The following is a 27,703-nucleotide window of genomic DNA, read 5'->3' on the forward strand; positions in this document are numbered from 1 at the left end:
ACACGCACACACACACACGCACACACACACACACACACACACACACACACACACACACACACACACACACACACACACACACACACACACACACACACACACACACACACACACAGCAGCGGGGCGGAGTTAAAGATTTCTGCAGTGGTGAAATGCAGGAGCTGCGTTGCTGAAATCTCATTGTTGGAGCCGGGGGGTCTAACTTTTACCTGAAGTGTGCAAATAGATTGCCGAAATTCCAAGGGTCCCCTAGCTGTAAATATGTAACTTATCAAGCATAGTCAAGCGGTATCCCTACATACGGACAACATGGAGTCTGTCGTGAGAAACACCAAGAAGTTGTGTTTGTGGGGTCTGCTGTGGTGGTCGCTGATCTTGGAGCTGGCATTGGGGGGTAAGAGTGCAACTTTCTTAAACCGCTAAAAGCCGAATTAAAACTGAAACGCGATCGTCGGCTTTGCAATGCTTAATGTGTGATTTGTAATCTTTAGCGTTGTGAAGGGGGATTTTACATTTCTGTTTTCAGCAAATATTCACTTTCACATACTTTCACTAGCCTCGTCTGCGTAATGTGCGTCCACTGCTACTATTTATATACCTTATATTGCCTCGTTGCCCGTCAGTGAAACCGTCCTGTGGGACTTATTATTCTGATATAGATGTCGGTAGAGACGAGTAAGATGGAAGATCTGTTCTGTAAAGGTCAGATAAGATCGGTGTAGCCCAGGCATGTCATGTCCTGCTTATCCTCGTCTATCAGGGGACTTCATCATGCTGTGGCCAATATGGAAAAGCCAATAGGCGAGATGTCGTTTTCCATAGGAATCGATCAAATCTACTTGCTAATATTTAGCCTGTAGGTTATCTTTGTTTAATCAACTCCTGGCATCATTGTCATTGTTTCATTAATCATTGTATACATGGAACTGTGCAATCAAGTTGATATTTTAGGCCTATATTACTGACCAATACTCACTCACTTTCTGCACCCAAGGCTGCAAATAGACGCCAAACCTATGTTGAAAGAGCTGTTAAAAACAAACCAGAAAATAAAACCATTCCAAGGGAAAATTCTTTCCATTAAAAGACGAGAAAATAATATGTTTTCACCAATGGCTTACAGCAGCACCACGTATAGCTCCTCACAAAGCATCAACCCATTCATTACAGTTTGTTGGGCTGAAATGTTTGATTGACATGCCTCCAAACGTGTTGGGGTTCATTTATCCCGCCTGCACTCCGAGGAGGAGGGAGGAATATATACAGAAGGTTAAACTAAACATAACATTATTATACTATGACTCATTCCGTCTTTATTATTCGTACCTGTCAACATGAATACAGTGTAGGGAGACATTTGTTTCCCTTGACTGCGTTCCTCAATTGTCTTTATTTCACTGTCTATGCATTACATTATGAAAGAAGGCCTGCTTGAACACTGTGGTGCTGAGTCTTTACAATGGATGAAAGATAGAGTTGCGAGGCTGTCAACAGCAAAGAAAAAAAACAGGGAAGGCAGGGAAGGCAGGGAAGGCGCATTAGTCTGGTTGCATTTGTTGTAAAAGTGAACCACACAAGAGGAGACAGCCACTAGTCCTGTCTGATGAAATTAAAATTGCCCGTTGTTTCTTTTCCCATGTGATGTCCAAACTGTTCTTAAGCCTTAGGGTCCATGGCACAACAGGTAAGCCCCGATGCAATGTTTGGACGTTCTGGGGGGAATTGCACAGAGAACCAAAACATTGCGTTGCACAGGAACCCAACGATTTTTTAGTGAGGGGAGATTTTTTCCCTCACTGGAAAGTCTTTGATGAACCTCAACTAAATCATTGAACAACCTCTGATGCTTTATGTGGATCTAACATTATAAGTCAGTCCTAAGTTGGACACCTGTGTTTAATTTCCTTTTTAGGTTTTACTGCTCCTTACCATTTGCAAGTCATGTTGACACCCTGTCTTTACGATGGCCGGTTTGAGCTTAGTGTGATAGTTTGTCTAGCAGAGGGAACACCATGCGTTCCATGCTCGACCCTTCCCTTTGAAAACTCTCTGGCCAGGGAAGCGCTTCAGAAGCCCAGGGAAATAACAGGGATTACCCCCTCTTTTAACACAACATGCAGGCATTTGCTCAGAGGGGGGGGGCAGGGGGACGGGGACACTGGTTTTGTTCTCTGGAAAGGAATCCTTGTGGATGCTATCTAACTATGTCCTTGTCCCGTAGTCCCAGCCCACACAGAGGAGTAAATGAAAGACAGTGGGCACAACACCCTCTGTTTCTGCTAAGTGCACATGATGACTTTGAGGAGAGGGATTCGTCACAACGCTCTCTCATTGACGTACTTGAAATGCAAGTCTCACATCTTTCTGCACTTAAGATGTGTCAGGATACAGATGTCTGCAGAGATCTTTGGAGTCAAAATAATGCATGGCAGGTCTTGTGGATCCTAGTGATTGATTGGTCTTCTTGGGTCTTTTTACTTGAACATGTTGAAAAGTACAAGTTTCCTGCCTATGCGGTGATAAAGAACACACAGGAAACATTAAATACTGTGTGAAGGGTGGTCTGACATGTTATTCTGTCAATTATTACTTATTAAGCTTCTACAAAGGCTTGTAATAATTCCTGAGGTGATTTACGGGCAAAAGATCGTTTTTTCTCTCCATATAAAGTCGGCCTTGGGGCAAATTACTCAACATATTTGTGATTGCTGTTTTAACTGCTCTTCAAGAATTCTACCCATCTCGGAAGCTGTGTCTCTTGGAAATACCCTCTCTGTTCATCTATCAATGAAAGAGAGATGCTTGCACAGCACAATCACACACAGGGATCAAACAAAGATAATCATAAATATTACCTTAAAGTGATAATTCACAATGAGATAACCCCAACCCAAGAAAATTTGCTGTTTGGTAGTTTCTCTTAGGAATATGTCTTGTAATTCTGATGGGTGTGTACACCGAAAGGACAAACAGTGTAATAATGCATTCAGTCCCTCTGAGTCACCGCCAGTTCCCTGGAATAATGCACCGAGGGTTCATACTGCCTGCAGCTATCCCGATGCGTTTGTTATCCACTCATTGCTCTCTGACGGCTTCCATCACAATAACGTCTGCAACTGTTGAAGGCTTACATAGAGCCAGATTAGGGTCATTCATGGCTGCAATTTTTTGTCCATTAAACACTTTATGCAAACAATAGCGTATACGATGAGGAATAAATAACCAAAAAGTTGCAATAACTCAATATGATGTCTGCTCACTCTTATGTCTGGCGAAGAGCGGCCAAGACAAACTAAAGTATTGTCATATTGATCCGAAACAGCAAGATAGCAAAGAAATGACTAAATACCAAATTCCAAAAAGCAACTTTTTGGTATTTGTTTTTTTTACAGGATGAATGATGAATGACTAATTGATCAAAATTATCAATTAATTTTTCTGTATCTTATCGATTAATTGTATTAGCATTAGTTTTCATCTATTATTATAGCCTAGTGGTTATCCTAGTTAGTGTCAATGTGGTTGTAACCATCAGTTTACATTCCCATAAACTGTTATAGTGTAGTATAGTGTCTGTAATGAGCTATTGATTATAGAACATTTACTTTCTAATTTGTTAAAGGCCAGAGTTTCACTGGTTGGTAGTTTAATTCTGGTGGTTGCGAGGATTCAGTACATCAATCGTGGGTCAAGTAAAGTAATGCCATGTCCCATTAGCGCATTAACCCCTGTTCGGTGGGCAAATGCATTAACCCACTTTATTGTGACCACACTTTCCATTTGTCCTGGTAGCAGTTAGGCATACCTAATTCACTGTTGCTGTGGAAACTAAGTGCCCGCTGCCCGCTACATACTGAAATTAACATATAAAATGTGATCATAATACCATTCCTACAGAATTTAAAAAAAATGACTATCAAAAATGTATTCTGCAGAATTAGACCTTCCTCAAGTTCGTTCTCACCAAGTTTCTTAATGAGACTCAGTTATGACAGCTTTTTTTTTGCTAAATTGTTAACAAGAACTGTGCCATCTATGACTATTCTTTATTGATAACAGCATTGTCGCGTTTACCTTGTCCTTTATAAAGGAGACAAATAAAGATACATCAGGGAGAGTCTACAGAACCAATGTAGAGAGAACCGAGCAAGAACATCTTGGGATTTAAAGACATTGTATGAATTTGTTTAATATATATATCTTCCTTTTCCAGTACAGTGTGTTTGTACTGCAGTCCTTAGCAATAGGCCTCATAAGAACTGGAATCAGTTGCCAACGATACATTAAAACTGGAGTGTGTGTACATGTACATAGTTGTTCAGAGAGAAAGATTGAACCTGTTAAAGAAACAGTGGAGATCCTGGCCCATTAAACAAGTCGGCCTTCTGAACCCGTGGTGTGTAGGCGATGGTGGCTGGCGATGAGAAAGCTGTGGAGCGTATCCATCCAGATTACAGGGCGATGCGCCCTGGCGGGGAGGTGAGCTAGAAGGAACAGCTGGGGCCGGCCGCCGTGTGCTATCTGGATGCTATGTCTCTGAGACAATTTGGGGATGCCAGAGCCTTTCATGTGCAGGTTCAGGGTTCCTGTCCCGGGTAGGGCAGGCCCAAACCTGTACCCTTCCCTGTAATCCACATCCTCAGCATATGGAGTCAGATGGTTTACCATTAATGGGGGGAAAACAACACGCAGAACACTGGTTTCATTCATGTTAACACGCTCAACTCTTTTCTCGGAAACCAGAACAATTTGTAGTACTTCGCTCTCATCTATATGGGATGAATGTATGGATTTTGGTTTTTCCTTTTTACAAGGCATCTGATATTGAAGCCATCAAGGAACAGAACCATGTAGAATCCAAGAGACCCAAAATGATAAAACACATAACTGGAACACATTTTTCAAGCAAACAATACATTAATATATTCATGAAGTCCCATATGAAGGTGTGTGTGTGTGTGTGTCTCTGTGTGTGTCTGTGTGTGTTCTTTTACATGAGCAACCAGCATGATAATTAACCCAGCTTTCCCCAGTCTAAATGTCATGTGTGCTATATTAAGACCACCATACATGAAGACGCGGGCACTTGTCTTTATCGTCCCCCCTGCTCATCCACCTATAGCTCCACACTCCACCGACTCCCACTGAGCTCCAAAAGGAAGCCTCCTCTGTCAAAGGCCAGGGTGGAAGCACTCTCCGTCCAGACACAAAGGTCAAACTCCTAAAACGTAGAAATGAACAAATAGATCCTTACTTTCTTTCCTCCGCCCCTCCCTTCTCCAGCCTCCTTCTACGGGGATGGCTTCGTCCATCTCAAGGCGGCAGAATCATCCGAGCGGAACGTGCTCCGCGTTCGTTTCCGGACCTCCAGCACTGCGGGCCTGCTGTTCCTCGCCGCCGGCCGCACAGACCACTTCCTGCTGGAGCTCCACGCCGGGCGCCTGCAGGTCGGTACATCTGTAGCCCGGGTGCATCAGCATAGTCTCGCCACACACGTGCACGCATGCACACACGCACACACGCACGCACGCGCAGACAGGCACACACACATACCGGTATGTATGGATGCACACACATTAACATAGATGCAAAGCCGCACACACGCATGCATGCACAAGTGGGCGCATTTGCACACACACACACACACACACACACACACACACACACACACACAGATGTGCATATATGCAGTTTATATATATTTATTTTTTCTGAAACGGCACTAGCCATTGTATGTCGCTTTGGATAAAAGCTTCTGCTAAATGCCCTTAATGTTAATGTAGCCATTCAATTCCTATGAGCTGAAGGGCATGTATCAAAATTCCTGGAAGGGGAGACCGGTACCAAACGCATCAATGTAATCAGCTCATTCAAGTGCAAGTTGCCTTTCCTAATTATGAGCTGATGTCCCGGCTGTGACAAGGAACAGGCGCTAAGGTGTGCGCTAAGATTGAGCCGGATCATCTCTCATCTTGTGTCATCGTGATTCCTGAAATATGCTGTCAGATGATGTTTAGTGTTCTGCCTGTGTGTACAGTACGCATCTTGGAGCACAACAACACAATGGTGTGTGTTGAGGCTGGAGTATAGATGGAGAGACGTGTGGGTGTAAGTGTGAGAGAAATTGAGAGTGAGAGACACATGCATGCATACATATGAGGGGCCGCCTGGGACAGAATTCATACTTGGTCTTACACACACTATTATAATCTTGCATAAAGACCACTATACTCATGCACACACACTATTATACTACTTTTACATGTATGTATGAGAGTGTATAGTCGTGTCTGTGAGAGAGTGTAGTAGTGTGTGTGAGAGAGAATAGTAGTGTATGTGAGAGAGTATAGTAGTGTGTGTGAGAGAGTATAGTAGTGTGTGTGAGAGAGTGTAGTAGTGTATGTGAGAGAGTATAGTAGTGTATGTGAGAGAGTATAGTAGTGTATGTGAGAGAGTATAGTAGTGTATGTGAGAGAGTGCAGTAGTGTGTGAGAGAGAATAGCAGTGTATGTGAGAGAGTATAGTAGTGTGTGTGAGAGAGTGTAGTAGTGTGTGTGAGAGAGTTTGACTGAAATGTCTTTATAATATAATATTGTAGCGTCACAGGGTGGGGGATGGGGGCGGGGCGGGGGAGCTCTCGTGGGAATTCGGCTTCGCAGGATTCGTTGTGGTTACCGGCGTTGTCGTGGTTATCGGTCTTGTGTGTGTTCCAACGGTTTATTAGCTGTGGTATCTAATAAATCGCTGCATAAACAATACTTCATTCACTGCCTCTTCCGTGGTCATTACAATTGAACCATGACGTGTGACATAAATTCACGCATTCATACCAACAGGCCACATATGTCCTTGGCGACTAGAGAGGCTTCTTTCTCATGTATCAATTCTAGAGATACAAGCGGTACAGGGCGTTCGAGAACGTCCGGCTCATGCAAGGAGCCATTCATTCATGTATCAATTCTAGAGATAAAAGTGGCCCAGGGTCAGGGCCCAGGGACGCTCAAGGCCACAAAAACAAGTGTAATCCCTGCACATAGCCACAAGGGGTCAGCACAGAGTACACATACGGGTATCCAGGGGGTGGGAGTCCACGCCTGCCCATTACTAAAGTCACAACACATAGCCCAGGGGGCCAGAACGCTCCATGTAACGCATCCATCAGATGTCCTACTAAGCATATCTCCACGCGTGCATATACAATTTGTCTCCTTTTCCCCCCCGGCGGGACCTCCTGCTCCTCCTCGCCGGAGGAGCTTCGGGAGTCCGCAAACGGCAACAATCCCTTTCTCCTCCATGTCGTGGTTCAATCTGGACTTCAGATTGATGTGGAAGGACCAGAGACGTCCGAGAACCCGACGCAGTCGTTAAAATTCATGATATCATCCGGAGGCGCACACAGCTTTTGGCCGTTATATTATATATATTATATATTATATTATACAGATAGATATAGAGCTCCAGGACCCCCCATGGGAGCTCTCGGAGTGTTCTAGATTAGAGTATTTTATAGAACGGATGAAATTATGAATCCTAAACGACTTCATTCAAACTCACTTCCGTTTAATTCAAACTCTCTTCCGTTTCATTCAAACTCTCATACACAGTACTATACTCTCTCACACACACTACTATATTCTCTTGCATAAACATATATACTCTCTCACACACACTACTATTCTCTCTCACACACACTACTATTCTCTCTCACATACACTACTATACTCTCTCACACACACTACTATTCTCTCTCACACACACTACTATATTCTCTTGCATAAACATATATACTCTCTCACACACACTACTATTCTCTCTCACACACACTACTATTCTCTCTCACATACACTACTATACTCTCACACACACTACTATTCTCTCTCACATACACTACTATACTCTCTCACACACACTACTATATTCTCAAACATGCATGTAAAAGGAGTATAATAGTGTGTGTGTATGAGTATACTGGTGTATATGCAAGATTACAATAGTGTGTGTAAGACCAAGTATGAATTCTGTCCCAAGGCGGCCCTTCATACATACATACAAACATACATGCATACATACATACATGCATACATACACACATGCATACATACACATACTCTCTACTCTATACACGTAGTTACACACACGTCTCTCCATCTGTATTCCAGCATGGTCACACACCATGAGTTGCTGTGCTTCAACATGTAACACTGTACACACGGGCATAGACACTAAATCTGACCGCACATTTCAGCGATCACGATGACACAAGTTGACAGATAACCCTGCTCAATCATAGCGCACCTCTTACCGCCTGTTCCTTGTCACAGCCGGGACATCAGCTTATAATTAGATGAGGCAACTTGCACATGAATGAGATGATCACAGTGATGCATTTGGTGCAGGACTCCCCTTCCAGGAATTGTAGTAGATGCTTGTCAGCTCTTATGAATTGAATGGCGACTGCTTTTTCTGAATCTTTCATTTTCCATATCATTCAAAATTCTTTCCATGTTTTTCAGTGATTCAGTGTTCCTGGAGAAAATTGCAAACATTACAGATTTGGTAGCTATTAGACAAGTGATTTAGCCTTTCATATCCAAAGAAAGATAGGATTTGCCATTTCCATGAATACATGATAGTTATTTATTTGTTATTCTATTTATTGCACGGTGATGCCTCCCTTTTGACCCCACTTCAGCTCCATTTAGACCGGGTGGGAGTGAATCGCACTGGCTCTATCAATGCACTTGGGTGCACACGAGGGGAGAACCACTCATCATTGTTACTGAAACTGACACAGATCAGAGTTTCAAGTTGTATTTTTGGAGTACCGCAAGTTATCCCTGGGCTTGTGGTCTCAATCCCAGTGAGTCAGAGATAATCATGGCTGCCCCCAAAGCTGTGCATGAATAGCTGGGCCTCAGTGTGTACAAGCCCTGACAAGTGTGTTACCTAAATGAAGCAGTAGCCTGAGATGGTGACATGATGCTCGAAGGGCAGAGCCAAAGGCTAAGTGATTATAGTCATACAAGTGTTCTTCCGGCTTTGGGGATACGGCGCTCACTGTTGCAACAACTGGTGACGGCATAGGATAGAATGGGTCTACGTAGAAAGTACTTCCTCTGCTCGCTTGGGATTCACAAGATGAATGTTGGCATAATCACTGTTTTGCTAGATAGCTGGTAGATTGCGAAAAGTACATATTTGAAGTTCTCAAATTCAATTTCTGTTTTCCATTTGGACCTAGTTATTGTTTGTTATTGTTCTTTTTCAATAACAAAATATTTCTTTTTTTTTATTATCAAAAATAACAAAAAAACAGTTTTTCAACAAAAATGTAATACTATAACAACAAATAGTTTTATTGTTATAGAATTGTTGCATCCCTGCCTTGAACTTTGGTTTAATATATTTCTCCTCAGGTCAAACTGGACCTGGGGTCCGGGGAGGGACTGCTGAACTCTGAAAGAGGCACGCAGCTCAACGACCTGGCCTGGCACTCGGTAGAGGTCCACCAGGAGCAGAGCAACGTCACTCTGACCGTGGACAGGAACTCCCACACCTTCCTCAAGATGCCCGGGCCGCGACATGATCTCGACACGGACGACGGCCTCTTCGTCGGAGGCTCGGGGGGTCTCGACAAACTCTACCTTCCTGCCGGTCTGCCGGGCTTCCGTGGCTGCATGGAAGAGGTGGTCTTCAACGACCACAACCTGCTGTCGTCGCTGAGGCCTCTCACCGGGATCAAGAGTGTCCACGAGGTGTCCCTTGGGTGCAGCCCCCAGTTCTTAGCCACGGAAGAGGACCCAGTCAGCCTCTTCAGCTCCAAGGCCTACGTCTCTCTGCCCCTTTGGAGCGCCCAGCAGGAAGGGCTGTTTGAGTGTGTCGTGCACACAGCCGCTGCGGAGGGCATCGTGCTGTACAGCGCGGCCCGAGGAGGAGATTTTGTTGCCGTGGAGATTCAGGAAGGCCTGCCGGTGGCCATGGTTGGTAAAGGTGGAACCAAGACCGAAGTTCGCTCGCTGACTTCGGTTAACGATAGAAAATGGCATTCCGTTAAATTGTACTTCAACGCTAAAAGCCTCCAACTTACTGTGGATGAAGAGGTCGTGAAAACCAATATTGGATCTCGCTTAAAGGTGCTTCAGCTGAAGGGGTCACTGTTTGTCGGGGGTATTGATGACAGCACCAGGGCAGAGGTCAGGAAGGTAGGCCTGCTGTCCGTGTCGGGGAAACGTGTGCGAGGAGGATCCTTAAAGGGATGTTTAAAGGACATCAAAGTCAATGGCGTCAAGACTGGTCTGTCCATGGCTATCGTTACCAAAGATATATCAGTTGGTTGTGAGCCAGAGAAAGAACCAGAACAATCGACCACAGTGAGACCAACCACCGTCGGAGTTCCTTCAGTTACACCAAGGCCAGCGCTTCCCGTGTCTACACTTGCAAGAGGGTTGGACAAACGCTACGGGTCCAATTTTGTGCTCCTGAAAAACCTTGTGGTTCCAGAAGGAGGCAGGGCCTCACTTGAGTCGAAACACATCAAAATTAACCTGGACTTCAAAGAGCTTGGGATTCGTCAGTCTCAAATTATGTTCAAAATACAAGAACAGCCAACCCATGGTCAGATAAGGCTGGATGTTGACCAAGAAGACCAGGGGGAGAACTCCTTTAGCATGCTGGACCTTTGGCACGAACGGGTCATGTATATCCACGGAGGATCAGAAGACCAAGAGGACTTCTTCATGTTTTCCATTTTTTCAAGCAGTAGGAAGCCAGTTCCCAATTACCTGAAGGGAAATAAATTGTATCGGTACAACGTAACCGTAACCCCTACCAATGACGCTCCTGAACTGAGTCTGCCTGAAGGAAATCTCTTTGTTCTCTTGGAAAACTCAAGGAAACACTTGTCCACAGACGTTTTGAAAGCTTCCGATGTTGACAGCAACTCCACTGATCTCGTCTTCTCCGTGCTGGGAAACCTGAACGCAGACGCTGGCTATTTGGAAATCGAGACCAACACGGGCTCGGCAGTGACGTCGTTCTCTCACACAGACCTGGCGGAACTGAAGCTGTACTACGTCCACAGAGGGGTGAGGAACTCGAGGATAGTGTTTAGAGTCAGCGACGGAGAGAGAGTCAGCAACACGGTGGTCCTGAGAGTCATGGCCATCGCTCTGGAGTACAAGATCGCCAACAACACGGGCCTGGAAATCACCCAGGGAGAACACGCCTCGATTGGATCGAAGCAGTTGGCCGTGCAGACGAACGCCGTGAAGCAGGCTGTGGACATCCGATACGACGCGGTGGAACCCCCCCAGTACGGGGAGCTGCAGAGGCTGCACTCCAGCGGGGAGTGGAGGTCCACCGACTCGTTCACCCAGAGGCTCCTGGAGAAAGAGCGCCTCCGGTATCTCAGCACCTTCAGGGAGATCCAGACGTCTGCTGCAACGGATTACTTCAAGTGCAAGGTCACCATCGCCGGCAGGGCCACCACAGAGCTGCTGTTTCCCATTACGGTGAAGTGGGTTCGGTTCAACCTGGTGAGGAACGTAATGGCGGCTATCGATAAAGTGAGAAAGGTCACCTTGGATTCGGAGCGTCTGTATGCCACGGCTGAAGGCGTGGTCCTGGCAGAGGAAGAGCTGTACTATAGGGTCCTCAGCACGCCGAAGAAAGGAAAGCTGTTGTTTCACGACACGGTCTTGAGGAAGAACGCCACGTTCAGCCAGAGGAATGTGACAGACCTGCAAGTACGTTATGAGCTGGTCGACAGGCCATATGAAGATACCAATGACAGCTTTAAGTTTCTCCTCTTTTCAAAACACGCCCAGTCCAAGAGCTTTGATTATAACATATCTATTAAAGCAGACATTAATAATGTTTTCATGAAGAACAATGGACTGTCCCTTTTGGAAGGAGAAAGTAAATTAATAACAAAGGATGAGTTGTTTGCGGAGACTTTGAGTACAAAGGATATTTACTACACTGTCACCGATAGTCCGAAATACGGAAAACTAGCCCGTATAAGTCAGTCGAACTCCAACGCTAGCTACAACAAGATCATCACATTCAGTAACCAGGACATTTTAGAGGAGCGTATAATGTACATCCAAGACGACAGTGAGGCGACGCAGGACGGCTTCATCTTCATAGCTTCCACCAGTTCAGAGTTCAAATCTTCCGTCGCAGAGGATGAGATCGGTTCCATAGAGGGCACGTTCAACATATCCATCCAGCTGGTCAACGACCAAAAGCCAGTACGCGTTATCGATAACGTTTTCAACGTGGTGAGAGAGGGCCAGAGGCTGCTCACCGCCGAGGACCTCTGTTATCACGACGCTGACTCAGACTTTGACGACGGCCAGTTGCTCTACACCCGCCGTGGAATCCCAATGGGAGACCTGGTCCTGGCCAACGACACCTCCCATCGGGTCTTCCAGTTCCACCAGCAGGATCTGGTGGAGAAGCGAGTGTTGTTCGTCCACAGGGGCGTGAGCACCGGGCGCTTTGTGCTCTTTGTGTCGGACGGGAAACACTTTGTCTCCAGCCTGTTGGACATCAACGCCCACGACCCTTTCCTGAGAGTGGCCAACAACACCGGCCTCTTGGTTCAAAAGGGCCACTCAGTGACATTTTCAACCACTAACTTTAGCGTAGTTTCAAACCTGGACATCAGGGATGATTCTGAGGTGGTCTTCGGTCTCAAGCAGTCCCCGAAACACGGAAGTCTCTATCAGAAAGAGACGAAAGCGGTGTCGTTCACACTGCACGATCTCAAGAACGGCTTCATCTCCTATCGTCACAATGACAGCGGTCACGTGGCAGACTCTTTCAACTTGACGGTGCAATCTAAAGGTCTGACCGTAACGGCAAGGGTCCATGTCAAAGTTTACCTGGAGAGCCACCAGAGGCCCCCCATCGTGCAGAACAACAACATGCTGCTGGTGGAAGAGGGCAAGCCGATAAAAATTGACGGGACTAAACTTGAGGTGAGTAGTGTCAACGGAACGTCATTCTAGATTCATTAACTATATTTATTTACTGGATATATATATATATATATATATATATATATATGAATTTAGAACCTATAATTATCGCATACATTTTTGCTTTAGCTTTCTGCTAAATCATAAATAAATTGCACCTTCATTTTTAAACTTTGCGTTTATTTTCTCTTGCGTATCTATTTTATTTTTATTTTTTTTTTATTTTATGATCTTTGTATGTGAAGCACTTTGAGCCTGACTCATGTATGAAAAGAGTTGCCTTGCCTTGCCTAAACACTGCAGGTCACTCACGAGGACAACCTCCCAGCGGAGATCGTGTTCACAGTGAGGGAGACGCCCGCACATGGCTTCCTGCGGCGGTTTGAGGAATCCAGAGAGCGCTACGTGGGAACCAGGCAGTCCCCGGTCATGATGTTCTCCCAGGAGGATGTCAACGTGGGGAACGTTCAGTACGTGCAGGCGGAACCCGACCAGGTCAACGATATGTTCGTCCTCGACGCCACCAACGGGGTCACAGAGGTCACGGCCATCAGGGTGTCTTTGGACATCATTCCTCGCCTCATCCCGCTGAAGGTGTCCAACTTCACTCTGAATGAGGGCGGCTCCAAGGCCCTGACTCAGGAGGTGCTCAGGGTCACCAACAGGCACTTCTCGGGAATCAACTTCCTGTTCAGTGTGACAGAGCCGCCGCTCCACGGTCACATCGAGCACTCTCGCTCCCCAGGGGTGCACATCAGCTCCTTCACCCGGCGGCAGGTAGGACCTCGTTCTGAACTTCAAGGGTGTCAAAATGACATTAGACATGGAAAATAAATTATTGATTTTTTTTATATTTTCAGATGTTGTATATGAATGCAAAAGGTTGCGATTAGATTAAATTAATCAGAACTGAACTTTGTTATTATTTAAAAGCTATCAAAAGAACAAAAAATAATGGAAAAGATATGATTGCAAAAATAAATTTGTGTTGACATTTTATAATTCCATAGTTTTTACATGAATGCAAAAGTATGAGATTAAATTGGGTCAATCAGAGCTCTAATTTAGTTATTATTAAAGTTGACATATGATACCACCCAGTCTGAGTGTGTTTAGCCGTTACAAGCCGGTTTGAAAATCTGCCTCTTCTGACATCATGGTGGTATAACATGTCACCTTTTAAGGTAATTATTACTAAATGCCCTTTTGTATTTCCTATCCATAGGTTGAGCACGAGTTCATCTACTATGTCCACGACGGCGGCGAGTCCTTGGACGACAGCTTCACGGTCACGGCCAACGACACTGTCCTGAGGAAGCAGAGCCTGCCCGGCACAGTGCACATCCAGGTTTCAGCTGTCAATGATGAGGCGCCCATCATCACGGCTAACAGGGTCCTGAGGGTGAGTGGGCAAGGCTGCGTCTATATTTAAACCATTTCTTTCAGGGCTCACTTCCTTTCTCGTTGCACAAGCCCATCTCGAACCCACCAGATCCTAACAACGCACAAGTTTAATTTAGGGAACTTTGTGAGGCTTGCTGGTTGGTTGGTTGGCTGGCTGACTGTCTGGTTTTCTGGTGGCCTGCTGACTGACGAACTAGCTTGATGGTTGACTGAATGAAATGACTTGCTGGCCAGCTGAGAGGCAGCCACGTTTACTGACAAGCTGATTGGCTGGCTGAGAGGCAGCCACGTTTACTGACAAGCTGATTGGCTGGCTGAGAGGTAGCCACAAAAACTGACTAGCTGATTGGCTAGCTGGCTGTGAGGCAGTCCAGTTGACTGACTGACCGACTAGCTGATTGACTGACTGGCTGGTGGAAAGAATGTCAGCTATGCAGGCGCAAGGGGCTCGGATAGGGCTTCGCAGTGCAGCAAGCAGATTGACGAATACATTTTGCCCTGACATTTACATATACTTATGTAACCAAAAATACCATTGTAAGTCAAGGGTAGCCTACATTAAAGTTTGTATTTATCCTTTTATTTCATCTTTGGTATTCATTCAGCCAACGGCTGTATTCTGATATGAATATAAATAGGCACATTACGACATTGAGGAGGTAATGCAATACTAGTATTCCGAGCATCTTTCTCTGAATGTTATATGATAATATTAGGATATAGTAACTGTATTCTAATATTAACAGACAACATTAGCTTGACAATTGGAATATGTTGACTGTCTGTCTGTCTGTCTGTCTGTCTGTCTTGATGACACTGTGCTGTGGAAGGCGCCGTCCTTCGGAGGAGACGTAAAACTGAGGTCCTGACTCACTGAGGTCATTAAAGATCCCAGGGCACTTATCGCAAAGAGTAGGGGTTTCCCCGGTGTCCTGGCCTAACCAGGCTCATTCAATCTGGCCCCCTAATCATCCCCCTGTATAATTGGCTGACTCATTAATTCTCTCACTCTCCATCTCAAGCTGGTGTGTGGTGAGCGTTCTGGCGCAGATTGGCTGCCGTGCATCACCCAAGTGGGTGCTACACACTGGTGGTGGTTAGTGAGGTTCCCCCTTCACTGTAAAGCGTCTTTGAGTGTCTAGAAAAGCGCTATATAAATTCAATCCATTATTATTATTATTATTATTATAAGAGTCGGCGTGTATGCATTGGTTAGGGCTGTGTTTTTGTTCCAAAATGATCCTTAAATATAGAAAAGGAGCAGATTAAAATCTCCCAATTTACCAGCATAAATTGTCAGAGTAAATTATATTTTTTGTGACAATCATGTAAAATGAACAAATTATTTTGAAGGAGACATATTATGGCGTTTTCAAAACAAGTGAACATAGTATTTGAGTTCTAGAAAACATGTTTTTTGAGCTGTTTGCTGGCTATAGCTTTTAGGAAAAAGTCCCTTCAGAATGCGCCGTTTCTGGTGTCTGTAGCGTTAATGCAAATGAGCTGCTGCCCGTTGACCAATGAGCTGTCAGACTGAACCACTGCATGGAGGAGAAGGGATTGTTGCCGTTTGCGGACTCCTGGAGCTCTATATCTGTATCAGTGGTTTTCAAACTGTGAGGCGCGCCTCCCCTGGGGGGCGCCAGAGTTCTTCAGTGGGGGGAAAAAATACACCAGAAAAAGTAACAGAAAAAACAGACACAGCGTGTCTTCACAGCGAAGGCGCGCTGTGTTCGAAATCGTTCGCTATTCACTCACTCACTATTCCCTATATAATGTTTATGATATAGTGCACTATATAGGGAACGAACAAACGAGAATTCGGACAGTACGCTGAACATTTCTAAACGTCTTTTGCGTCAGTAAATGTGCCGGGTATTTGTGTGACGCAGATGCGCCCACATCATGTAAACAAACCGGGCACCCTCGAGGATAGCTGGAGGTTGTATTGATGTTGAATGTTACATTTCCTTGATCAATTTTTTTTTAATTAATTTTGAATGTTATATTTTTCTATGTTAAATCCCCAAAAATTGTTGACATTTCTATACGAAAGCCTGAGACTCCATCATTAAATGTAGACGTTTTCATTATTATTCAGCTTCTTCTTCTCCGGAAAAACACGACCACATTGCATTGTGGTATACGGGAGTAACATGTAGGGAACATCGTATGTTCACTCAAATTTTGGGTATTTTAAGTCTACTTTATAGTGCGTGAAATTAACCACTGAGAATTCGAACACCACTACAAAATGGCGAGCACCCTATATAGTTCACTATATCCGTGATGGGGAACGATTTCGAACACAGCTACGCAAACTCATTGCTCCCACTAAAGTTGAGGTGAGCTAAAAAAAGGAGGCTAAACTGGCAGTTTACAGATTAAGGTGTTCAAATGTATTTCAAAAACGTTAAGCAAAAACATGCTCAGATTAAGATGTTAAAATGTGTTAAGAAATGTGTTTAAAAACGCGCAGATGTTTAGAATGTTTCAAAAATTTGTTTAAAATGTTTCAGAAATGTTTAAAATGTTTCAAAAAACTATGATCGGAGATGTTTAAAATGTGTAAAATGTGATCAGAGATGTTTAAAATATGATCAGATGTTTAAAATGTGTTAAATAATTAAAAGGTCTTTCAAAACACAGGGATTTAGAACATTTCTTTTGGGGGGGGGGGCTCAGCTGAAATTGGTTCTCTGAGGGGGGGCTCACTCTCATACTTTGAAAACCCCTGATCTATATAATATAATAATAATAATAATAATAATAATATTATTATTATTATATATGGGTACTTATATAATATATCTAATATCACGGCCAAAAGCTATGTGCGCCTCGGATGATATTATGAATCATAAAGACTGCGTCTGACGTCTCTGGCACTTCCACAACAAGTAAAGACTCGTGGGGGATATCTCGACCATGGTTGAGAAGAATTGGGGGAAAGGAACTTTGGCCTTGACTCTCCGAAGTCCATGAACTGCGACATGGAGGAGAAAGGGATTGTACTCCGGGAGTTGAGCTGCCGGACTGTCGCCGAGCTCCCCGCGCCGGAGCTGCTCGTCCGCTGATCCACAAAATCTTAGCTATGCTGATTGGAGGGGGGTGGGGAAGTGGGAGGTAATATTCAACTGTGCCCCCTTCCTACGTAGTGAAACTGACTCGCTCGTTTGGTAACTGTAGGCGGGGTACTTTCAGAAATGCATATCTCGCTCCAAAAATCATGTACAGACTTTTTTCCAAGTTTGTATGCGTGTCCGGGCACCAGAGACACCAAACAACAACCCAAATCCCAGGAAAAGTGTTGTTTTCTTAATGCGTCCCTCTTTAACCCACCAGCAAGTTTACATACCTCCTCTGTCCACAGGGTGGCGGACTTGCTCTGCAATATAAACTCGACTTATCTGTACTGTTCTACACTACAGTATCTGTATGTGGTTTGTTTAAAAACCACATAACTAATTACTACATTTTTTGCATCTTAAACACCTATAAGCCAAAGCCGTTATGACATTAGCATCACAAAGCATTCGGCAGGGCCTGTTGGAAGCAGCATTGGTGGAAATGTATGTCATGTGGTCTCGCTTTGAAAAAAGTGGTGACTCAGTGTTCACCACGGCGACATCCTGTGAAGTGTCTCATTACTGTACGTGTGGAGCAGTTCCCGCTAGACCGATAAAGACACGCATGCACATGTGTACACGCTTGAACACACACACACACAAATAAGCACACCACACACATAAACAAACACACACACATAGACAAGCACCCGCATACACAAACACACAAACTCACTCCCCCTTGTTCATGTGTGACCACAAATCTTTGAGGCACACTGTTTTATGCAATTGCATGATGCTTACACACGCACATATGGACACAAATAGTCTGGTTTCCCATATGGTTATTGAAGCAAGTAGGGGCTAATAGAAAATAGAAAGCTCCAATCGATGTCTATTCCAGGGCAACAGAAGAAATTGATGACCAGACATATTTTGTTACTATACTGCTAGAATATGAAGAGGGATTAGGTACATATGTAATGTAATCAAAATCCTTCTTGGATGATTATTGCCTCGCCGTTTGAAACGTAATGGAAAAAATAAACAAGAAATAATCTCCACAAACAGTGCACAGTTGTTGATTAGTACTATGGTGTCGTATTTTAAATAGGAAATGTTACAAAAGACAAGGCGGTTTCAAAACGTGGTGAAAAAGAAACATTTTGCTAGGTTGTTTTTTTATTTCTCGCCTGGATGACTCCTGTTAGTCACGCTTGTTAAAACATTCAACACCAGCTTGAGGTTGTGAAGCCAGCTGAAGAGTGTCTTATCTGCCCTTGACCTCTGTTGACTCCCAAACCAATGTATTTTGAGCCTTGATACACAGCAAGGTATTTAGATTGGGTCAACATTTCTTTAGTGGTATGGAGGAGTGATTTGTACAACAAAAATATTACTTTGGTCTACCTCATGGCGCATAACTTATGACTATTGCAGTTATATGGCGGTGTTTTGAATCAGTTAGAAATGCATTTTATGACTTTTGTCTTTATTGACTTTTTGAATAGCGCTTGGAACATGTGATCTACTCATGGGTGAGAGGAAAATACATTTGCTTATCCAAAACATCAATGAGGAAGTCTTTCCTGCACCCTTGACTGATGGTGTCTTCAAACCTAGTATCACCATGCAAACCTTTTTCACTTTAATAACAAAGCATGGTACAGCGGTTGTTATTCCTACTCTCTCAGCAGGGGGGTTCCAACCAACCAAGGGGGGGGGGGGGGGGGGGGGGGGGGAGCTGCCCTACCTTCCGTGAAAGTGGGCCAGCGATCGCACACTGCGATAATCGCACGTAAACATACAGAAAATGCCGTGCGCTGACCCATGCGGTTTGACGCTGTATCCCCGCGTGTGCAGGTGTGGGTGGCCTCTGTGACGGAGATCAGACCGGGGGATATGCGGGCGGAGGACGAGGACACGCCCCCAGAGGAGCTGGCGTTCATGGTGACTCCGCCCAGCAACGGTCACCTGGCGCTGAAGAGCGCCCCCATGAGGCCAGTGCTGAACTTCACCCAGGCCACGATAGAGCAGGGTCAGCTGCTGTTCGTTCACAAAGGTACACACTGCTGGGCAGAGTCCTTCATTAGAGGACACGCACAAGAACTGACCGCACAAACAGAGAGATAATGAATTATAATGAACAATTAAAATCCCAATTTGAATATATATATTTTTTATTATAGACGAATAGTTAGTTGTTTGAATGTGGCCTACATTTTTATAAGGGGAATTGCTCTGAGGAAATATTAACGTTTTTTTGTACTATTCTTCCATCAAGATAGTTTGTCATTTCACTTATGTCCACTAGAAGACGCTGTTTAGATGTAAAAGGGCCACCAAAAAGCTACTGCTAGTGAACAGCGTTTTATTTGGTTTGGAAAGACATGTCTTGCAGGAACATTTACGCCATGCACCGGTTATGAAATTAGACACAGGATTGAAGTAAAGCAGAAGGAAGCCTTGTGCTATTACTTGTGCTGTTGTGCTGTGGTTTAGTTGAGCAGAGTACATGTTCATGCAATACACACACACACACACACACACACACACACACACACACACACACACACACACACACACACACACACACACACACACACACACACACACACACACACACACACATGCCAGAGGAGGTATGTGGGTGAAGATATGATAACAAATCTTTTTGTGACATATTTCTGTGGTTGAACCAGGCGCCATGTCTGGCGGCTTCAACTTCCAGGTGAACGACGGCGTGAACTTCAGCCCGCGGCAGATATTCAGCATCACAGCCAGCGCTCTGCTGCTCAGCCTGGAGACCAACCAGGCCCTCAAGGTGTTCCCAGGTGAGCCCCAGGCCCCCGGCCTTCAACAGGACACCTTAGAAACCAAGGGGAAATGATGCAGGGGAAAAAGACGCAAACATGTGAATCCAATCAAAGAATCAAATACAATGATTTGGGGTATATGTTGTGAGCCGATGAGTATCTGGGACCCCTTTAAAACAAGATGATCCATCTCATCTTCCAGAAAATGTAACTTATATATATATATATATATATATACTACATCTTATACTTTTATACAAATCTAAGATAGGACACGTTGTGATGATTGAACTGAATGTTCTGAACAGACAGAAGGACATTTTTCTTCCTCTTTCCCACGCCTGGTCTTGGTTTTATTCTTGGAAACTGTAGGTGTTGCCTCTGCACATACCTTAGAAATACATTCATTCTTTCTGAAGGTTGAACATCCTTTCAGATGCAATCCAAAGGCCACTGTCGGCTTGAAGTTTACAAATCTGCCATATGTCAGTTGAGCATGAGTATGTGTACAGGACCCAGTCCTGTATGTGTTAACTGTGTACATCTGTCTCAACCAAAACACACTGATAGCATCAGTAACACATTGCCCTGTCATTCGCGGTATTTTGTGTGTGTGTGTGTGTGTCTGTGTCACTCTGTCTGTCTCTTGCCACTCGTGTCAATTGGTTAAATAATGAATTCCCTCTCATTTAAATATTCATTCAACAGACTAATGTATTTGTTACCACTTAATCATTTAACAAATGTTAAAAATAGGTTGATGGTACGCGGTTTTGCTATTGATTAGATACAGTGAAGTGGTAGTATGGGCTGGCGGGGTCGGCAGGAGAGTTATAAGTAGAGTTAACCTTGATGGGGGTCAGGCTGGTGGTGTGGCTGGAGTGCCAGCAGACACACTGCTGAGTTCAGAGCAGACTCTGGATGGAAGACCCTCCAACGCCATCTGTAGAGGGCTTTATGAGCGCTCCGTGCCACTGTGCCAGGCAGGACTGTCTGTCGGTGTTTGTGTGCGATGGTGGGAAGGGTTATCCGACAATGAAAGGTTTTTATGTTGGGTGTGAGGTGACTGACTGACTCGGGGGTAAATGTCTGTGATCTTTGGCGCGGAGAACGTCAGGATGTCTGGTCTCTCACAATTGGCTAGCGCTCAATAGCCTGATGTGCACAAAGACCGTACTTACAGATACGTAATTCAGGAAAAGGACCTTTCTTCTTGAACGTGTATAGTTTGAGGGAAAAGTTAAATTACAGTATAAAATTCAATGCTTAATAATAACGTGTTGAATGAAGTTAAAATAATGTTATATTGGAGAATGAATGTGAATACAAGGAAATGTGTTGAAATGCGACAGTAATCCTATTTCACCTTTATTTTCACTCATTCAACCAGTTGGTTGCCATCATGTTCAGTGGTACATGTCTTTCTTACGTGATCTTTTGTTTGCTGAAGCATTCAGCCTGCCAACAGGCTTAATGCTGTGAGTCCAGGAACTACAGATTTTAAATGTAAACATGTGTGACACTGGCTGATGTAGATCTATAATATCCCTCTGAAAGCTGAATATGCACCATATACTCCAGTGGCCTCCATGAAAGATTGAACATTAATACTCTGTCTCTCTATCAGTCTGAGTCACTGTCTAATGGAGTTTCTGTACTTCATTTCTTCCATTTTTTTCATGTCCTTTTGTGTCCATCCGTCTGTCTGCTTGTCTTATGGGAACATTGCCTCTTCTATTAAAAGAGAGAGATAAAATAAATAAATTGTGGAAGAGGGCAAAAAAAAAAGGAGTAAGGACACAAATGTAGTTCTCAATCTTCCCCTTGATCTGTTCATCAGCAGACACCAGCATCTTCATTATCCTGATCTTGTCTAAACAGTTCTCCCACACAACAGTGTCTCATTGCGGGGGGTTTCCCTCCATCCTATCCAGGAGATTATTCTGACTCACTTCTCTACTGAAGCTTCCAGAGCCAGTGCCCATAAAGGAGCTCCTGCACTGAAACTCCCTTTTTTTGTTTTATAGTCATTGTGAATTCTATTTAACATTGCTTGATTATTTTTTTCTATGTGTGGGGATGATTTAATTATATATATATATATATATATATATATATATATATATATATATATATATATATATATATAATTTATATAATGTCTTTGATGTCTTTTTAAAACAAAATTTTGTTGAACACTTCAAAGGGCTCTCCTCTGTCTATACAGTACTGATTGGCCTCTTTTTGACTAAGAACCATTTCTGCATTTCAACAGGGAAAAGTTGGTTTAAGTTTTCTTCAAAGCATCAACAATACTTGGCAGTGTTCAGCGAAGCCATTTGACATTAAAACAAATGGAAAAAATCTGTTGAGGATTGGCCTTAACTAAACTACAAAATACATTTGATGGTTTTCAGTTTTCTTTATCATAAAAGTAGGTCAGAGAAATTCTTAAACTGGTTTGATGTTACATTTGTTGGTGGTTTTCCAAAATAAATGTCAAGGCGCAGCAAATTCCATTTCATTGATTGGTTTAACCGACCCTTTGTCTTCTTCACATTCAGGCTCTTCAACACCAATCACAACGGAGAATTTGCAAGCAGTGACCAATGACAACAGCAAACACTCAAACCGCACTATTACTTTCAATGTGATTCGTCGTCCTAAACTTGGGAGGCTGGTGACCGTGCAGCCTGATAATTCAACCTTAGATCTCTCCACATTCACACAGGACATGGTAAAGGAATAACCAAATAATAAACAATAAATATATATTTTTTAATAACTAATGGAAAATGTGATAATATCTGACAAATTTAAAAAAAAACATTTCCTCTGTTATACTGTAACCTTTTGTTTAAGTCTTGTTGACAGTTACATAAGAAGTATGAATTTTTGCCAATGCCAGACCGTATTTGATTAGGTTTTTGAAAGTGTAAAAGCCTGCCCATCAACCCTAAACTTCCATCTTATAAATAATAAATAAGTCTACCCAGATGCCTGTATTGTTGCATTGACTAATGGGAATCTATTATAAGAGTTGTATATCTTTCAGTATATCTCTTGAGGTCGTCCTGTTTTTGTACCTCAGGTGGACAGGAAGGAGGTTGTCTACATCCAAACGCCAGTGGAGTCAGTAGGCTGGGCAGCCATGGACTCAATGACCTTCTCAGTGGCATCGCAGCCCGCTTCTCTAGACACCCAGACCTTCAAAATAGACATTTCCTATGAAAACCGTGGGCCTCAGCAAAAGACAGTCCTCATTGCAAACACAGGTATTCATAAATTCTTGTTAATGTATTGATTGTTTTAATATTGATTCATGAGTCAAGGTTTTCTTTATGTAAAACATGTGTTGTGTTTTTTTATTACCCAAGGTGCTGTCGTAACAGAGGGGGAAAGCGTTGCCATTGACAAGTCCAACCTGGACGCCTCTAACCTCATGACTAAGCTGCCGATCCCAGAGCGAAGCTCCCACGAGGTCTGGTTCCAGGTCAAAGCTCTACCCCAACACGGTGTCATTTTAGTAGGCGAGAGAAACCTAACCAAGGAGAAACCCAATTTCTCCCAGTTCATCGTCAACAAATATGGCATCACCTACAAGCATGACAACTCTGAGAGCAAGCAGGACCTCTTCGTCTTTGACATATGGGTAAATCCCAAGGGCAAGACTGCACAGCGCCCTCTAGAGGACAAGGATGTGGTTGAGGAGCAGTTCAACATAACAATAATACCTGTGAATGACCAACCACCAGTTCTAAAGACCAAGGCCCCTAGCTTGACGGTGATACAAGGTGATAAAGTGGCACTTTGGCCCAAGAACCTTCGAGTGGAAGACTTGGACAATCCTGCTGCAGAGGTCCAATTTTCTGTTGTAAGTCAACCTACCAACGGCTACCTTGCTCTTGAAGGAAGTCTAAATGATACGATCATGGCCTTTACTCAAGCCCAAATCGACAATGGAAGCATTTACTTCATCCATGATGGAAGTTCTGCCTCAGGGGTGTTCTATTTCAGCGTGACCGATGGCCACCACAAGCCAGTCTACAAACTGTTCAACATTGACGTAAGAGCCATCACAATTACTTTGGTCAACAACACTGGTTTGAAACTGGAGCAAAGTAAGACTACAGTTTCACTGAGCCAAGACAATCTGGCCGCTGCGACCAACGGTAAAAACACCACCGTTCACTACAGAATTACAAGACCTCCGGATTTTGGGAAACTTCTAAAGGACGGTCAAGAAGTTACTCAGTTTGACCAGGAGGACTTACGGGCCGGAACGCTGCTCTATCAATCAACATCTCTATTATCTGGAGAAGACAGCTTTGATTTCTTAGCCTTCACCTCTGAAGCCAATCTCACCGATCAAGTGCTCAACATCACTGTCAAACCTTTAATCCAATTTGGCAGTGGGGTAAGGATTCCTAACGGCATCCCTGTCACCATGACAACTTCCTTCCTGGATGCCTCTGAGCTTGCTAATATAAGTGACAGTGAACCACTCTTTCAGGTGGTCTCCCAGCCGAAATACGGTAAGGTTGTTCGAACAAGACTGAAAAACTCTGGGAGAGGTTTACTAGCGGAAACATTTACATTTGAGGATGTGAAGCAGGCACTGGTGTCTTTAGAGCTCAGTGCAAACATGACTGGCATTCAAGAACTTAATGACTCCCTCGTGTTTGTCTTAAAAGCTGCGAATATCCAGCCCGCCAAAGGAGAGTTCCACTTCACTGTGGTGCCGTATGATCCGACAATTTTCTCCACCACTAAAACACCAATCCTAGCCACGACCACATTTGTCCATCGCACCTTAAACCAGACCTCTCAAAATGGAACAGCTGTGCCAGCCTCTGCGAACACCCTCTTTTCCACCATGCAACCGAGCAGCAAGAACCAGCAGAAGTTCAAAGGACGCAATCGCTGGGGGATTGCGTCCAACCGCACTACCCTTTTGGGTACGACTCTAGGGAAGCCTGCCCTGGGAACAGCCGAGATTCCCTACAGGAACACACCGGTCCGCGTAGAGTCCTATCCACAGAAAACGTCCAACCCACTGTTGGTTATCCTACCTCTGCTGGCCCTGCTGCTACTGGTCATCCTTTTTGTGGTGATGGTCTTGTTGCTTCGACGTCACCGGCGGAGGAAGCAGACGCCTGTGCCCTCAAAGCCCCCTCCCTCGTCCATCCCTCTAGGCTCCAGGCCGACCTATCAGGGACAGCCTCAGAAGAGCTTGACAATTCCCACAGTGACGGTCACTCCGCTGAGCCCGAGTTGCCCCAGTAGTCCTGTTATTGATAGGTTGCTGGCCCTCAACCAAGGGTCCATCTACGGCACTCTTGATTCATCTGCGCCTTCACATGCTTGGACTAATGTCGTGCCAGTAGCAACTGCCCACATCATTAGAACCACAACACCAAGTCTTCAGAGGAATCAGTATTGGGTATGATCTGCCACCGAACACCACAATGTTAAAGGATAACAGGCCAGAGACTTATTGTTGTAAATGATTGTTTGAGGATGACTTAAGACAGAATAGCAAGCTTAAGGCTTAGTTATGGTTCCATGTTTACGCAACCCAATGACCACACAGTCGCTTCGACGGAGTCGTGCACCTCTTTTGGTTCTGCGTCGGGTTTACATCGGGTTAGTGGGCCAATCACAGCCCTTGCTGCTGCGTCGCCTAGACGCAAGGTTAGGCAGTTCAGGCCCTTGCTGTGGACTTAAGGAGGGTCCTTAAACCCCCTTGTGTTGCGTCGATGTACAACCATAACAAAGCCTTTATCCTTATATGCTGAGTTTGTCCTCAGTGTCACAGAATTTGACCACTATTACAGAACCGTCATGCCATTTGATGTGAGGTAAGTATTGTAAATAGCACAGGTTTTAATTAATTTTTGAGAATTACCATCAACCACAATTTTTTTGGTGGTTGGCAGACCACAAAACTCGACATTTTACTAAACGTATATGTGAAATATTGAGGAGCATGTCTGATAAGATTTTTGAAGACATTACAGGTGTACAAACAGCTTGAAACTGTGAATACCTAGACTGACACTGGTAAAAATAATTATTTTCTAAACATATTTTTGATTGTGCACATTTTTTATATGTATACTTTTGTTACCATTAGCAGCATTGTGAAAACTCAGGTATTTTGTTAATCATTATATGTTTTTGTTTGTGCATGTATCGTTGAAAATGATGATGGCAATTGACTTGTTCAAAGTCAATTTATGTAGATTATAAAATGCTCATTGTATTTTATTTAAACCGCATTAGGTTACACAAACACAAAGGAACGGGTCCTTAACCGTTGGCTATGTTTGATTGATGCTCACCTTTACCTGATACGCCATTTTATGTTGGTGCTTAATGGCGATACGGCTCCTTTTTTTTAACGTTTCCAACTGATTTAGAGATCGTACCACATTGTACCGGTATATCTCTTCTTTCATTGTGTTCAGTAAACAGGATAAGCTTTGGTATGAGCCACACAAAATGTTACCAATATTGCAACTGTATATCTTTGTGTAGCATACACAGTATATTTGAAATTATGTAAAAGCTTGTCCGAGCATTGTGGACTACAATGAATGAATGAATTTCATTATTGTGTCATGCATTAGCATGCCCAGCCCACAAGGGCTTACGAAGACACCATTATAAAACATAGACAGACCAAAAAACCAAAAGTAGATGCTAAACAATACTAACATTAACGATACTAACCATACATGGTGTTTATTCTTTGAGACACAGCCACAGTCTCTTCCTCAATCATGGATGGTTATTGAGGTGCATGTAAACACATCCTTGGAGAATTAGGTTTAAAAGTCTAGTTTATGCTTTTTGTTTTGCACTGTGATTGGTGCTTATGTAGATCATGAGCATATATTTGGGCCAGGTTGCCAATATTATTGGATGACTGAATTGAATGCAATCCCTAGACATAGTTGACACAATCAAAGATACAGCCTCACATTTAATTGACAGAAATTAGGACTAGTTTTTATGCAATATTATATTGCATTCCAGTTTGAGGTATATAACTACTGATACATTTAGCTAAGTCAAATGTCCTGTTGTATTAATTAAAGTCATATATTGCCATATATTACCTGTCTTGGGACTTACCTGTTGCACAGGATACTGTTTTGCCCGCAACCGTAAGACTAATGCTTCTGTTAACCTCTTGTGAATGAGTCTGTGCCGTTGTAATTACTAGGCCTGTACTAGATGTTCCTACACTGTAATAATGGTTGCTACACTGTAAAAATGAATCTACTTCAAATATTTAGATCTTTAAACATGTAGGACACTGTGTGCTTACGATGTAGGTCAAAGAGTTTCAAACCATTCTTTATAATAAGGGAAGGTCCAACAAGTGTTTTACTTTCTTGTTTTTGTGATGCACCCTTGTGTTATA

At 43.7% G+C, this 27,703-nt stretch overlaps 1 protein-coding gene across 1 annotated transcript; it reads left to right on the forward strand.

Moving 5' to 3' along the window:
• Window positions 1–204: 204 nt before the first annotated feature.
• cspg4ba (chondroitin sulfate proteoglycan 4ba) lies at window positions 205–27,703 on the forward strand. Its single transcript, XM_079743670.1, has 10 exons — window positions 205–394; window positions 5,284–5,447; window positions 9,417–12,983; window positions 13,287–13,760; window positions 14,209–14,385; window positions 19,319–19,517; window positions 20,158–20,289; window positions 22,836–23,008; window positions 23,363–23,546; window positions 23,649–27,703. Exons 1-10 carry the CDS (start codon window positions 310–312, stop codon window positions 25,718–25,720), a joined length of 7,227 nt encoding a protein of 2,408 aa, XP_079599796.1. The 5' UTR covers window positions 205–309; the 3' UTR covers window positions 25,721–27,703.

The sequence above is a fragment of the Pollachius pollachius genome, assembly GCF_949987615.1.
Source record: "Pollachius pollachius genome assembly, chromosome: 1".
Classification (NCBI taxonomy): domain Eukaryota; kingdom Metazoa; phylum Chordata; class Actinopteri; order Gadiformes; family Gadidae; genus Pollachius; species Pollachius pollachius.